Below are 12923 nucleotides of genomic sequence, written 5' to 3'. Positions count from 1 at the left end.
TCCAATGAGAACAATCCCAGTCTATCCAATTTGTCCTCATAACTAAGATTATCCATTCCAGGCAGCATCCTAGTAAATCTCCTCTGCACTCTCTCTCGTGCAGTCACATCCTTCCTATAATACGGCGACCAGAACAGCACGCAGTACTCCGCCTAACCAAAGTATAATACAATTTAAGCATAACCTCCCTGCTCTTACATTCTATGTCTCGGCCAATAAAGGCAAGCATTCCGTATGCCTTCTTCACCACCTTATCCACCTGGCCTGCAACTTTCAGGAGTCTGTGGACAAGCACTCCAAGGTCCCTTTATTCATCTACACTATTAAGTGGCCTACCACTTAATGTGTCTACCCTTTCCTTATTAGCCCTCCAAAAGTGCATCACCTCACACTTCTCTGAATTAAATTCCATTTGCCACTGCTCTGCCCATCTAACCAGTAGATTGATATCCTCCTGCAGCCTATGACTTGCCTCTTCATTAACAACCACACAGCCAATTTTAATGTCGTTTGCAAACTTCTTAATCATACTGCCTATATTCAAATCTAAATCGTTGATATATACCACAAAAGCAAGGGACCCAGTACTGAGCCCTGCGGAACCCCACTGGAAACATCCTTCCAGTCACAAAAACATCCATCAATCCTTACCCTTTGCTTCCTACCTCCAAGCCAATTTTGGATCCAACTTGCCACTTTGCCCTGTATCCCATGGGTTTTAACCTTCATGAACAGTCTACCATGTGGGACCTTATCAAAAGCCTTGCTAAAGTCCATATATACTACATCGTACGCACTACCCTCATCGACCTCTTAGTTACCTCCTCAAAATATTCAATCAGGTTAATCAAACACGATCTTCCCTTAACAAATACGTGCTGACTGTCCCAAATTAATCCTTGCCTTTCCAAATGCAAATTTATCCTATCTTTCAGGAGTTTTTCCAATAACTTTCCCACCACTGAGGTTAGGCTGACAGGCCTGTAATTACTCGACCTATCCCTTTTTCCCTTCTTAAACAAGGGTACTACATTAGCAGTCCACCATGCCCAGATGCGAAGAGAACCGGAAAATGATGGTCAAGGCCTCTGCTTTTTCCTCCTTTACTTCGCTCAACAGCCTGGGATGCATTTCATCCGGTCCTGGGGACTTATCTACTTTCAAAGCTGCTAAACCCCTTAATACTTCCTCTCTCACTATATTTATTTCATCCAGAATATCACACTCCTCCTCGATAGCAGTATCTGCATTGCCCCTTTCCTTTTTGCAAACAGATACAAAGTATTCGTTAAGAACTATACCAACATCTTCCGCCTCCACACAAAGATTATCCTCATGGTCTCTAATAGGTCCTACCCTTTCTTTAGTTAACCTCTTACTCTTAATATATTTATAGAACATTTTGGGGTTTTCCTTAACTTTACTGGTCAAGAATTTCTCGTGCTCTCTCTCTTAGCATTCCTAATATTCTTTTTAATTTTGCCTCTTAACTTTCTATATTCCTCTAAAGATTCTAAAGTATTTAGCCGTTGGTATATGACATAAGCGTCCCTTTTTCTCTTAAGCCTCCCCTGTAAGTCCCTAGACATCCAGGGGGCTCTAGAATTATTTTTCCCAGCCTTTTTCTTTAAAGGCACATGTTTGGCCTGAGCCTTCCAGATCTCCTCCTTGAATGCCTCCCACTGTTCCAACACTGATTTCCCACAAGTAGCTGTTTCCAGTCCACTATGGCCAAATCACTCCTTAACTTAGCAAAATTAGCTTTTCCCCAATTCGGAACTTTTATTCCAGGCCTATTCTTGTCCTTATCCATAACCAAATTGAGTCTGACTGAATTATGGTCACTGGCACCCAAGTGCTCCCCCACTAATACTCCTTCAACCTGCCCAGCTTCAGTCCCCAAAACTAAATCCAAGACCGCCCCCTCTCATGTTGGGCTTGCTACATACTGACTAAAAAAAGTTCTCTTAAATGCATTTCAAGAATTCCACACCCTCTGTACCCTTCACACTAAATTTGTCCTCATCAATATTTGGATAGTTAAAATCTCCTATTACTACCCTATGGTTTTTAGACTTCACTGCAATTTGCCTACATATTTGCTCCTCTATCTCCCTCCCACTGTTTGGGGGTCTATAATACACACCCAGCAGTGTGATCGCCCCTTTGTTATTTTTCAATTCGACCCACGTGGCCGCATTTGGTGTTCCCTCCAACATATCATCCCTCCTCACCGCTGTAATAGTTTCTTTAAATCAGTACCGTAACCACCCCCCCCCCCCTTTTTACCCCCCTCTCCATCTTGTCTAAAAATCCTGTAGCCAGTAATATTGATCTGCCAAACCTGTCCCTCTTTCAGCCACGTTTCTGTCATGGCTACAATGTCATACTCCCAAGTGTCTACCTGTGCTCTGAGCTCATCCGCCTTCTTCACTATACTCCTGTGCTGAATGGTATAAAGTATATACCATTCAGCACAGGAAGACCTCCTTGCTTACTACATACTAAGCCCTGTTTCCTCTGCCTTACAGATTCACTTTCTAGATTCTTGCTATCCAATTTCTGCTTTACTTCCTTCCCTTTTGAATTCGTTCTCAGGTTCCCATCCCCTGCCAAGCCAATTTAAACTCTCCCCAACAGTACTAGCAAAACTCCCTATGAGGTTATTGGTCCCGGCGCTGTTGAGGTGCAACCGTCCCATCTCCCCCAGAAGCGGTCCCAATGCCTCAAGAATTTAAAGTCCTCCCTCCTACACCAACTTTACAGCCACGTGTTCATCCTCTCTATCCTTCTATTCTTATATTCATTAGCACGTGGCACCGGTAGTAACCCGGAGATTACTACCTTGGAGGTCCTACCCTTTAATTTTCTTCCTAGCTCCCTGAATTCTTCCTGTAGGACCTCCTCCCTCATTTTACAATAAAGAACTGAGCTGGATAGCTTCCTCTCTGTCCTGTGTGTAACCAAACAGCAACCTGTTAAAAAAAATCAACACTCAGAGGAGCCCATTCATTAAATTAAAAATAATCTGTAGTAGTTGTGATTTCAGACATCCCAAAGAATTAGTTTTTTTTTTAAATCAAGTGCATAGCCACAGGCATGAATTAAGACATTATCAAGTACACATAACCCCAATTTCTACTGCCGAGATAAAGAGCTGGATCACACCGAGCTGGTCTGTTTGTGGGTTTGGCTCTTGCTATACTCACATGCTCGAGTACAACCGCTGGCCATTTTGCTGGTTTTGAAGCCGTGTTTTTGCCAAGTCTATCGGGAACACACAGGTGACGCCAATTAAGCCTGCAATGCCTCCGTTGATCAGCTTGGCGGGTAAACTGCGAGAGAGAACAGAGAAACGTTGAATTCACTCATCAGGTGGCGCAGCGACCAGGAGAGATTTGTTTACATTTAAACATCGAGCCGCTCCCTCCCTTCGGTTGTACACACGTGTGGATTTCGGTCTGGAAACAACAGGTATTTGTTTTCCACCTGGAAGCAATTTCCGTGACATTGCGTGAACTTTGGCCTGGGGTTTTACTGCAGTTTCGGAGCTCCTTAATTCCCTTAATCACAGCAACGTGCGAGATGAATGAAATGTGTGCCGTGAAGCAAACCAACCATGGAAAGAAAAAAAAAAGTGCTTCACAACCACTTACTCGGGGTTAACCTCCTGCTCCCATATTTTAGAGGTTGCTAAGGAAATCAGGAAATCACAGAGGATGACTTTGGGTTCAAACACCACGCAATTACCATAAACCCAATTTACCTGTGTGCTCGTCACTCCGCTGTGAGAAAAATTATCTTCAACAAATAGTTTCAACCTTAAATTTAGAGCACGCAAGATCACACAGAAAGATTAAACTTATACACTTGAGCATAAAATAACAAAATTATTACTTCAGTTAGGTAAGGGCATCGAGAGACGGAACTACGGTTAGGAAATGAAGTTGAGGCACAGGTCAGCCATGATCTAATTGAATAGCATAGCAAGGAATTGTTCCTATTAGTCTAATAGCCATTTCTGCTAAATAATATAAATAACTTTTGCATCTGGATTTTAACAGGGAAAAAATCATTTGCCTGCTAAGGTGGAGCAGTGTTTGAAAATTTGTAAATGTTTACATTTCAAACAAAAATAACCACTAAATATTGCTATTTAACTTCAGTTGAGGGAAGGTGAAAAATTCTACAATCATAGAATGGTTAGAACAAAGGAGGCCATTTGGCCCGTTGAGCCCGTGCCAACTCTCTGCAAGAGCACTTCAGCTCGTCCCACTCCCCCATACCTTCCCCGTAGCCCTGCAATTTTTTTCCTTTCAGGTACTTATCCAATTCCCTTTTGAAAGCCTTTCAGTGAATTCCAGATCCTAACACTCGTTGTGCAAAAAAGTTTTTCTCATGTCGCCTATGGTTATTCTACCAATCACTTTAAATCTGTGTCCTCTGGTTCTCAACCTTCCTGCCAATGGGAACAGTTTCTCTCTCTCCAGACGCCTCATGATTTGGAACACCTCTATCAAATCTTCTCTCAAACTTCTCTGCTCTAAGGAGAACAACTCCAGCTTCTCCAGTCTATCCACGTTACTGAAGTTCCTCATCCCTGGAACCATTTTTGTAAATCATTTCTGCACTCTCTGTAAGGCCTTTACATCCTTCCTAAAGTGTGGTGCCAGAATTGGACACAATACTCAGTTGAGGATGAACCAGTGTTTTATAAAGGTTCATCATAACTTCCTTGCTTTTGTACTCTGCCTCTATTTATCAAGCCCAGGCTGCAGTATGCTTTTTTAACCACTTTCTCAACCTGCCCTATTGTCCATGATTTTTGCACATAACCCATATGAAGATTTTAAAAAACGTGAAAATATTTCAACCTTGCACCAGTGAGCATCGAGGTATAGCATGCTGTGATGTCGAGTAAAGTTCCTCAACTTGGTCCCAGGCATGTAACTCATCCCCCCACCCACCTGCCACCACCACCACCTAAGTTCAACAGAGCAACCTCTACTGCACAAGAGGAACATTACGGTTTCCAGCCACCAACTCTGCATTCCATCCTCTCCCATAGATTTAGTGGGCAAGCAAAGCAGTCACGAGCCACACATACTAGGAAGGTTCCAGGCTCAATCCCTCATCTGCGTGGAGTTAGCTGGTCTCAGCTGAGGTAGCATTAGAGGTGCTAAATTTGCCTAAGAAGCTGTGAAAAAGATAGATGAGCCAGTGTTCACAGATAAGACGACAGACTTGCAATTATATCGTGCCTTTTGCGACCTCAGGATGTCCCAAAGTGCTTTACAGCCAATGAAGTACTTTTAAGCGCAATCATTGTTGTAATGGAGGAAACGCAATGCCCCACAAACAGCAATGAGATAATGACTAAATATTTGGTATTGGTAATGTTGGTTGAAGGATAAATATTTGCCAGAACACTGGAGAGAATTTTCCTTCTCTTCGAAATAGTGCCGTGGACTTAAATCCACAACCTTCTGACTCAGAAGTGAGAGTGCTGCCCACTGAGTCATGGCTGCCACCGTCTTGACCTTTAACCAGTGACCCCTGCTGAAAAGCTTGTGAACTTCACACGAAGACAGTTTTTTTAGCTTGATGCTCATGCCCTCTTTCTCCCCCCGCCACCCACCCCCCCGCGATAAATGTCAATCATCACACACGAAGAACCTTCCTGGGTGAAGTACCAGAGATCAGCATGGGTATAGCCCAGAGCAAAGAAAGAAGGGATTGGAAGAACTTGTAAAAAAAAACTCCTGGAAATAATGGACAACCAAGGGTCTAGGGCCAATGAAGAACTGAAAAAAAATGAGTATTGGTAACAAAAAATAGTACTGGAGAAATTAATGAGACTGAAAGCCGATAAGTCCCCTGGACCTGATGGCCTACATTCTAGGGTTTTGAAATGGTGGCTATAGAGATGGTGGATGCATTGGTTGTCATCTTCCAAAATTCCACAGATTCTGGAACGGTTCCCGCGGATTGGAAGGTAGCAAATGTAACCCCACTATTTAAAAAAGGAGAGAGAAAATGGGGAACTGCAGAATAGTTAGCCTGACATCAGTAGTAAGGAAAATGCTAGAATCTATTATTAAGGACATAGTAACAGGGCACTTAGAAAATATTAATGGGATTGGGCAGAGTCAACATGGATATATGAAAGGAAAATCTTGTTGGCCAAAACTGTTAAGAGCTTTTGAAGGTTGTAACTAGCAGAAGAGATTTTCTTTTTTTTTTTTATTCGTTCATGGGATGTGGGCATCGCTGGCAAGGCTAGCATTTATTACCCATCCCTAATTGCCCTGGATAAAATGGTGGTGGCAACAGAAGTGCTGCAGTCCGTGTGGTGAAGGTACTCCCAAAATGCTGTTTGGGAGGGAGTTCCAGGATTTTGACCCTGCGATGATGAAGGAATGGTGAATTACTTCCAAGTCAGGATGGTGTGTAACTTGGAGGGGAACGGGATGTGGCGGTGTTCCCATGTGCCTGCTGCCCTTGTCATTCTATGTGGTAGAGGTCGTTCGATTGCTTTGGTGCTGCCGAAGAAGCCTTGGCGAGTTGCTGCAGTGCATCTTGTAGACGGTACACACTGCAGCCACGGTGCGCCGGTGGTGGAGGGAGTAAATGTTTAAGGTGCTGGATGAGATGCCAATCAAGCGGGCTGCTTTGTCCTGGATGGTGTCGAGCTCCTTGAGTGTTGTTGGAGCTGCACTCATCCAGGCAAGCACTCATCCAGTATTCCAACACACTCCTGACTTGTGCCTTGTAGATGGTGGAAAGGCTTTGGGGAGTGAGGAGGTGAGACACTCGTCTCAGAATACCCAACTTCTTACCTGCTCTTGTTCCCACGGTATTTATGTGACTGGTCCAGTTAAATTTCTGGTCAAATGGTAACCCTCAGGATATTGATGGTGGGGGATTCAGTGATGGTAATGCTGCTGAATGTCAAGGAGCGGTGGTTAGACTCTCGCTTCTTGGAGATAGTCATTGCCTGGCACTTGTGTGGCGCGAATGTTACTTGCCATTTATCAGCCCAAGCCTGAATGTTGTCCAGATCTTGCTGCATCCGGGCATGCACTGCTCCATTATCTGAGGAGTTGCAAATGGCACTGAACACTATGTAATCATCAGCGAACATCCCCACATCTGACCTCTGATGGAGGGAAGGTCAATGATGAAGCAGCTGAAGATAGTTGGGCCTAGGACACAGCCCCGAGGAACTCCTGCAGCAATGTCCTGGGGCCGTGATGATTAACCTCCAACCACCGTAACCATCTTCCTTTGTGTTAGGTACGACTCTAGCTAGTGGAGAGTTTTCCCCACGATTCCCATTTCCTTCAGTTTTACTAGGGCTCCTTGATACCGCACTCGGGAAAATGCTGCCTTGATGTCAAGGGCGGTTACTCTCACCTCACCTCTGGAATTCAGTTCTTTTATCTAGGTTTGGACCAAAGCTGTAATGAGGTCTGGAGCCGAGTGGTCATGGCGGAACCCAAAGTGAGCATCGGTGAGCAGGTTATTGGTGAGTAAGTGCCACTTGATAGCACTGTTGACGACACCTGCCGTCATTTTCCTGATGATTGCGAGTAGACTGAGGTGGTGGTAATTGGCCAGCTTTCTGTGGACAAGACATACCTGGGCAGTTTTCCACATTATCGGATAGATGCCAGTGTTGTAGCTGTACGGGAACATCTTGGCTAGAGGCGTGGCTAGTTCTGGTGCATGAGTCTTCAGCACAACAACTGGGATGTTGTCAGGTCCTACCGTCTTTGCTGTATCCAGTGTGCTTAGCTGTTTCTTGATATCACAGAGTGAATCGAATTGGCTGAAGACTGGCTTCTGCGATGGCGGGGACCTTAGGAGGAGGCCGATAAGGGGGAACCAGTGGATGTGGTGTATTTGGATTTTCAGAAGGCATTCGATAAGTTGCCACACAAGAGGTTATTAAACAAAATTAGGGCTCATGGATTGAGCATTGGTTAACGGACAGAACACAGAATAGGAATAAACGGGTCGTTTTCGGGTTGACAGACGGTAACTAGTGGGGTGATGCAAAGATTAGTGCTTGGGCCTCAGCTATTCACAATCTATATCAATGATTTGGATGAGGAGACCAAGTATAAGATATTCAAGTCTGCTGATGATACAAAGCTAGGTGGGAATGTAAATTGTGAGGAGGATGTAAAAAGACTTCAAGGAGATATAGACAGACAAACTGAGTGGGCAAGAACATGGCAAATGGAATATAATGGGGAAAAATGTGAAGTTACCCACTTTGGTAAGAAAAATGGAAAGAGAGAGCATTTTTTTTAAATGGTGAGAGATTGAGAAATGTTGGTGTTCAGAGGGACCTGGGTGCCCTTGCACATGAATCACTGAAAGTTAACATGCAGGTACAGCAAGCAATTAAGAAAGCAAATGGTGAGTTCGTCTTTATTACAAAAAGATTTGAGTATAAGAGTAAAGAGTAAAGAGTAAAGACGTCTTACTGCAATTATGTACGGCGTTGATGAGACCACACTTGAAGTATTGTGTGCAGTTTTGGTCTCCTTACCCAAGGAAGGATATACTTGCCATAGAGGGAGTGCAACAAAGGTTTACCAGACTGATTCCTGGAATGAGGGGAGATTGAGTAGACTAGGCCTATATTCTCTAGAGTTTAGAAGAATGAGAGATGATCTCATTGAAACATACAAAATTCTTACAAGGCTTGACAGGTAGATGCAGGGAGGATGTTTCCTCTGGCTGAGGAGCCTAGAACCAGGGGTCACAGTCTCAGTATAAGGGTTTGACCATTTAGGACTGAGATGAGGAGAAATTTGGGCACTCAGAGGGTGGTGAATCTTTGGAATTCTCTGCCCCGGAGGGCTTTGGAGGCTCAGAGTACATTCAAGGCAGAGATTGATAGATTTTTGGATATTAAGGGAATCAAGGGATATAGGGATAGTGCAGGAAAGTGGAGTTAAGGTCGAAGATCAGCCATGATCTTACTGAATAGCGGAGCAGGCTCGAGGGGCCGAATGGCCTATTCCTGCTCCTATTTTTTATATTCTTATGAACTTGCATTTATATCGCACTTTTCACAACCTCAGGACATCCCAAAGCGCTTTACAGCCAATTAAGTACTTTTGAAGTGTCGTCACTGTGGTAATGTATGAAACGCAATGTCCTATAAACAGTGAATGACCCAATATTTGGTTTTAGTGATGTTGGTTGAGGGATAAATATTTGCCAGAACACCAGGGAGAATTTTCCAGCGCTTCTTTGAAATAGTGCCATATCATCTTTTACATCCACCCGAGGGGACAGATGGGGCCTCGGATTAATGCCAAAAGACGGCACCTCCAACAGTGCAGCACTCCCTCAGTACACTGAAGTGTCAGCCTAGATTTTGTGCTCACGTCTCTGGAGTGGATCTTAAATCCAAAAAAGTGTAGTCAATGTTGTAATGTGAGGCAAGTCAATATCTTCTGGAAAACAGAACAGAAACTTGGTGGTGGGGGGAGGGGGGAGGGGGGCAGGAGAGGGGGAACGAGGAAGAGGAAAATTCCAAATTACAGCCAAATCTGAATTGCAGACTTTTGCCCATTGGGAACCAGACTGAGGCTGTGCAAATTGTCAAATGACTACTCATCCCATTTATCTGCAGGGGGGTTAAACCCTGGTGCGAAAGCCAGTTTTCTCTCCACTGCACAAAAAGTAAAGATCACCCTTTCTTGGAAAGTAATGATAATTCAAGCAATCAAGGCCATCTGGAAACAATGGTCAGTAAACGGACACCAACCAACCGAAAAGATACCAGAGACTGCTGCTGCACAGACACTAGCTCAGTCACACTGAGCTGCAGCTACTCAAGACTTTTGCACACAAGCGCCAATGTTAACAGAGAAGAATACCCCGCCCATAAAAAAAAATAAAGATTCAGGTTTCTCTCTTGCTAACGTTGAGACTTTATACTCTTGGGATTCAACTCCTCCAAAGCTAACTCAAGATTTTACAGCACAGTAAGAATGGAACAGGAAAGAAGTGGGAAATGACAATCTGTATACAGTACTAACTAAATAGGACATTATCCCAAGCCTCCTGTCTTGTCCCAGCCGCTCAGTCTACCACTGGATTGATTGAAACTTATCTGCTTACTGCCATAAACAGTTAATTGGGAAAAATTAATCTGTTCCATTTCTTTGCACAGGATGCAGACTCGAGACAGCTGGATCAGAATCAAGTTTCTCTGCCAAGAAAAAAAATGAACCCGTTCCCTCCCATTAATTTCCCAATGTGAATTTTCAAGGTTTTTCACAATAGTATGGTGAGCTTAGCACAGGCCCACGTCATAGATAACATTAAAAACTTCAAAAAATTCCTGACAGATCTTACTTTCACAAGTAATAACAAAGCTGCGCCTTCAAATGATGAACTTTTAACAGCTACGTAAGTGGGCACTATAAGAAAAGACTTGCATTTATATAGCACCTTTCACGACCGCAGGACGTCCAAATGCACTTTACAGCCAATGAAGTACTTTGAAGTATTGTCACTGTTGTGATGTAGGAAACACAGCAGCCAATTTGTGCACAGCAAGTTCCCACATACAGCAATGTGATAATCTGTTCTTTTGTTATGTTGATTGAGGGATAAATATTGGCCAGGACACCAGGGATAACTCCCCTGCTCTTCTTCAAAATAATGCCGTGGGATTTTTTACGTCCATCTAAGAGGTTTAACATCTCATCCGAAAGAAGAGAGAGATCACTGCAGCAGATGGCCCAGACTGCAGATTGAGAAATTGTGCAATAGGCATTTCTACTTGTTCTGAAAGTACATTATAAAAACCTAGTTTACAGGGACTTGGGGAAAGGAGTTGAAAGTGCACAGAAAGCATGGAAATTGGAGTGAAAGGTTAAATACTTTAAGGAGACAGAAAATCTGAATGCGGAAATTAATGACGAGTTTTCAGGGAAAAAAACGGATTTTGACTAACAAGAAGGATCCGAAATTCAGGGGTGCTTCTGCTTTCCACCCCTTTCCCCACAATGCAGCACGTACACACACACACACTGGAGAAATATTACATACCTGGTACAGGAATTCAAAGCCACTTTTGGGCTGCGGGCAAACGGATTCAAAAACTTCATCTGGACAGCACAGGATTAATGATAAAGTGAGGAAATTGGCCGAGTTGCCAAGAGCCTCAATTATCTTTCATTACCATTCTCTTCAGTGATCTGCCACACCTTGAGAATAGATGAAAACAATGGTGTTGCCAAATGAGTTGAGAACTCACTGAAAACCTGAAATTCAAAGCAAAGACTTAGCACGACAAAAAGTTTGTGCTGGAAGAGACAGAAAGGGTGTCGGGGAAAAAAAAGAACTGGTTTTGAGAGAGGTGGATTGAGTTACAGATTAATGGCGCATTCGGACGGCTTCTTGTGATTTGGCCCCCAGTTTATAACAGGGGCAGCTTGCAACTGTTAAAACTGCCACCACTGAAGTTCTCCAAAGGGTATGAATTTGGTTATATATTCAGTAGTGATGCCAAGTTAACATCCTTATTGATCCCACTCTAACTCATTCTCTCTCAGGACTTCAATATTCCACTTCTTTACTTCCTTCAAATTTTCTTTCCTGCTTTGCTCACTACTTGATTTACCTCTTAGGAGTATAGGAACTGCTATATGGAAAAAGACCAAGATCCAGAGAGTTCACTTTCTACCATCCTGATAGTCACATTGTTTCCACTTGCAGGCGACACCAGAACTTGGCGGGAGTAACTATGACTCTCTTCAGGGAGTCTAGGGTTACGAAATAGAACACACAAGATGGCCACAGCTAAGTCACAGTGAGTCATACCTCCACATGGTCCGGTTGGGAAACATGTCGATGCTGGCTAAACAACGGGCCGAGTAACTCAAAATAGGCAGGATAACCACCACTGCCTCAACCCAAGAGTTACCGCAGGGCTATTGAGAAGGTCTCTCGAGCCTGCAAGTCTTCGATCTTAATGTTGAGGAGTTACAACTTACAATGTAGCTGTGGCCATCTTTAGAGTTTTAAGTCACAGTGAGTTGTTCCTGTACATGGTCCCGCCAGCAACATGTCCAAGTCGCCAAATTGACTGGCCGAGTAACTCAAAGTATGATCGGCAGCGAAGAGCAAACCCAAGAGAAATGGTCCGTTTTGATACCCATTGGGTGTTGAAACTATGATGGGGCCCAGTCAAAAGCTCTCTGTCAGACTCGCTCCTACAGAGCTGACCAAATCAGACTGTGCCGATCAAGATCGTGACCAGGCGGGAGTAAAGACGATTTGAATGCAACCAACAGCTGTAAATCAACTCGGGTTACGCTGGATAGGAAAATCGCCGCCATTCCAAGGGACATGGGGCCACGAGAAGATTCTCCAAGTTGATGATGACAAAAAGGGCATTGAGAAGAAGCACCTCTAGAAACTGCGCTATCCAGAATCTGTCTGAGATTTCTCTACCAGAGCCCCAAGTTGTGCCTATTGAACCAGGTCAGATTCCACAGGGGTGAGAGTGCAAATAGTTGTTGTTGTTGTACCTGGTTGGTTATTTGTTTGTTATTGTTGATGTGATGTTTGTTATGATAACACATGTCTGTTATAATAAAGCTTTGTACGCATCAGATGATGATTAAAGGGCGATTAACCTTAACTTCATGACAATGGCTCCGTTTCGCCTCTACCTTGGAGGTGGCTTCTATGCTTGGTGAGACCTGTGTTGGTCGTCCTTCTTCACACAAGATCGACCCGGTCCTCCCCAACACCCGAGTACCCACAGCCCTCCTTGGCCGGTGATGATTCTCTGGACTTTGACAGCGTGGACGAGCCACGTAAAGACTCGAATTAGGCACTCACTTAATGGGACCTATCCCACGAGTGTACCCAAATAGTCACTA

At 43.9% G+C, this 12923-nt stretch overlaps 1 protein-coding gene across 2 annotated transcripts in view; it reads right to left on the bottom strand.

Annotated features, from left to right (window-relative positions):
• Positions 1 to 12923, bottom strand: part of slc25a22a (solute carrier family 25 member 22a) — a 145772-nt gene that overhangs the window by 77057 nt on the left and 55792 nt on the right. For both annotated transcript variants that reach the window (XM_070899402.1, XM_070899403.1), the window contains exon 3: positions 3210 to 3335. In XM_070899402.1, the coding sequence (XP_070755503.1) occupies positions 3210 to 3335 (126 nt within the window). The remainder of the gene's footprint in view (positions 1 to 3209; positions 3336 to 12923) is intronic.

The sequence above is a fragment of the Pristiophorus japonicus genome, chromosome 14 (genome assembly GCF_044704955.1).
Source record: "Pristiophorus japonicus isolate sPriJap1 chromosome 14, sPriJap1.hap1, whole genome shotgun sequence".
NCBI lineage: Eukaryota > Metazoa > Chordata > Chondrichthyes > Pristiophoridae > Pristiophorus > Pristiophorus japonicus.
The sequence above is the reverse complement of the archived record's forward strand: the minus strand, read 5'-3'. Positions and strand labels throughout refer to the sequence as shown.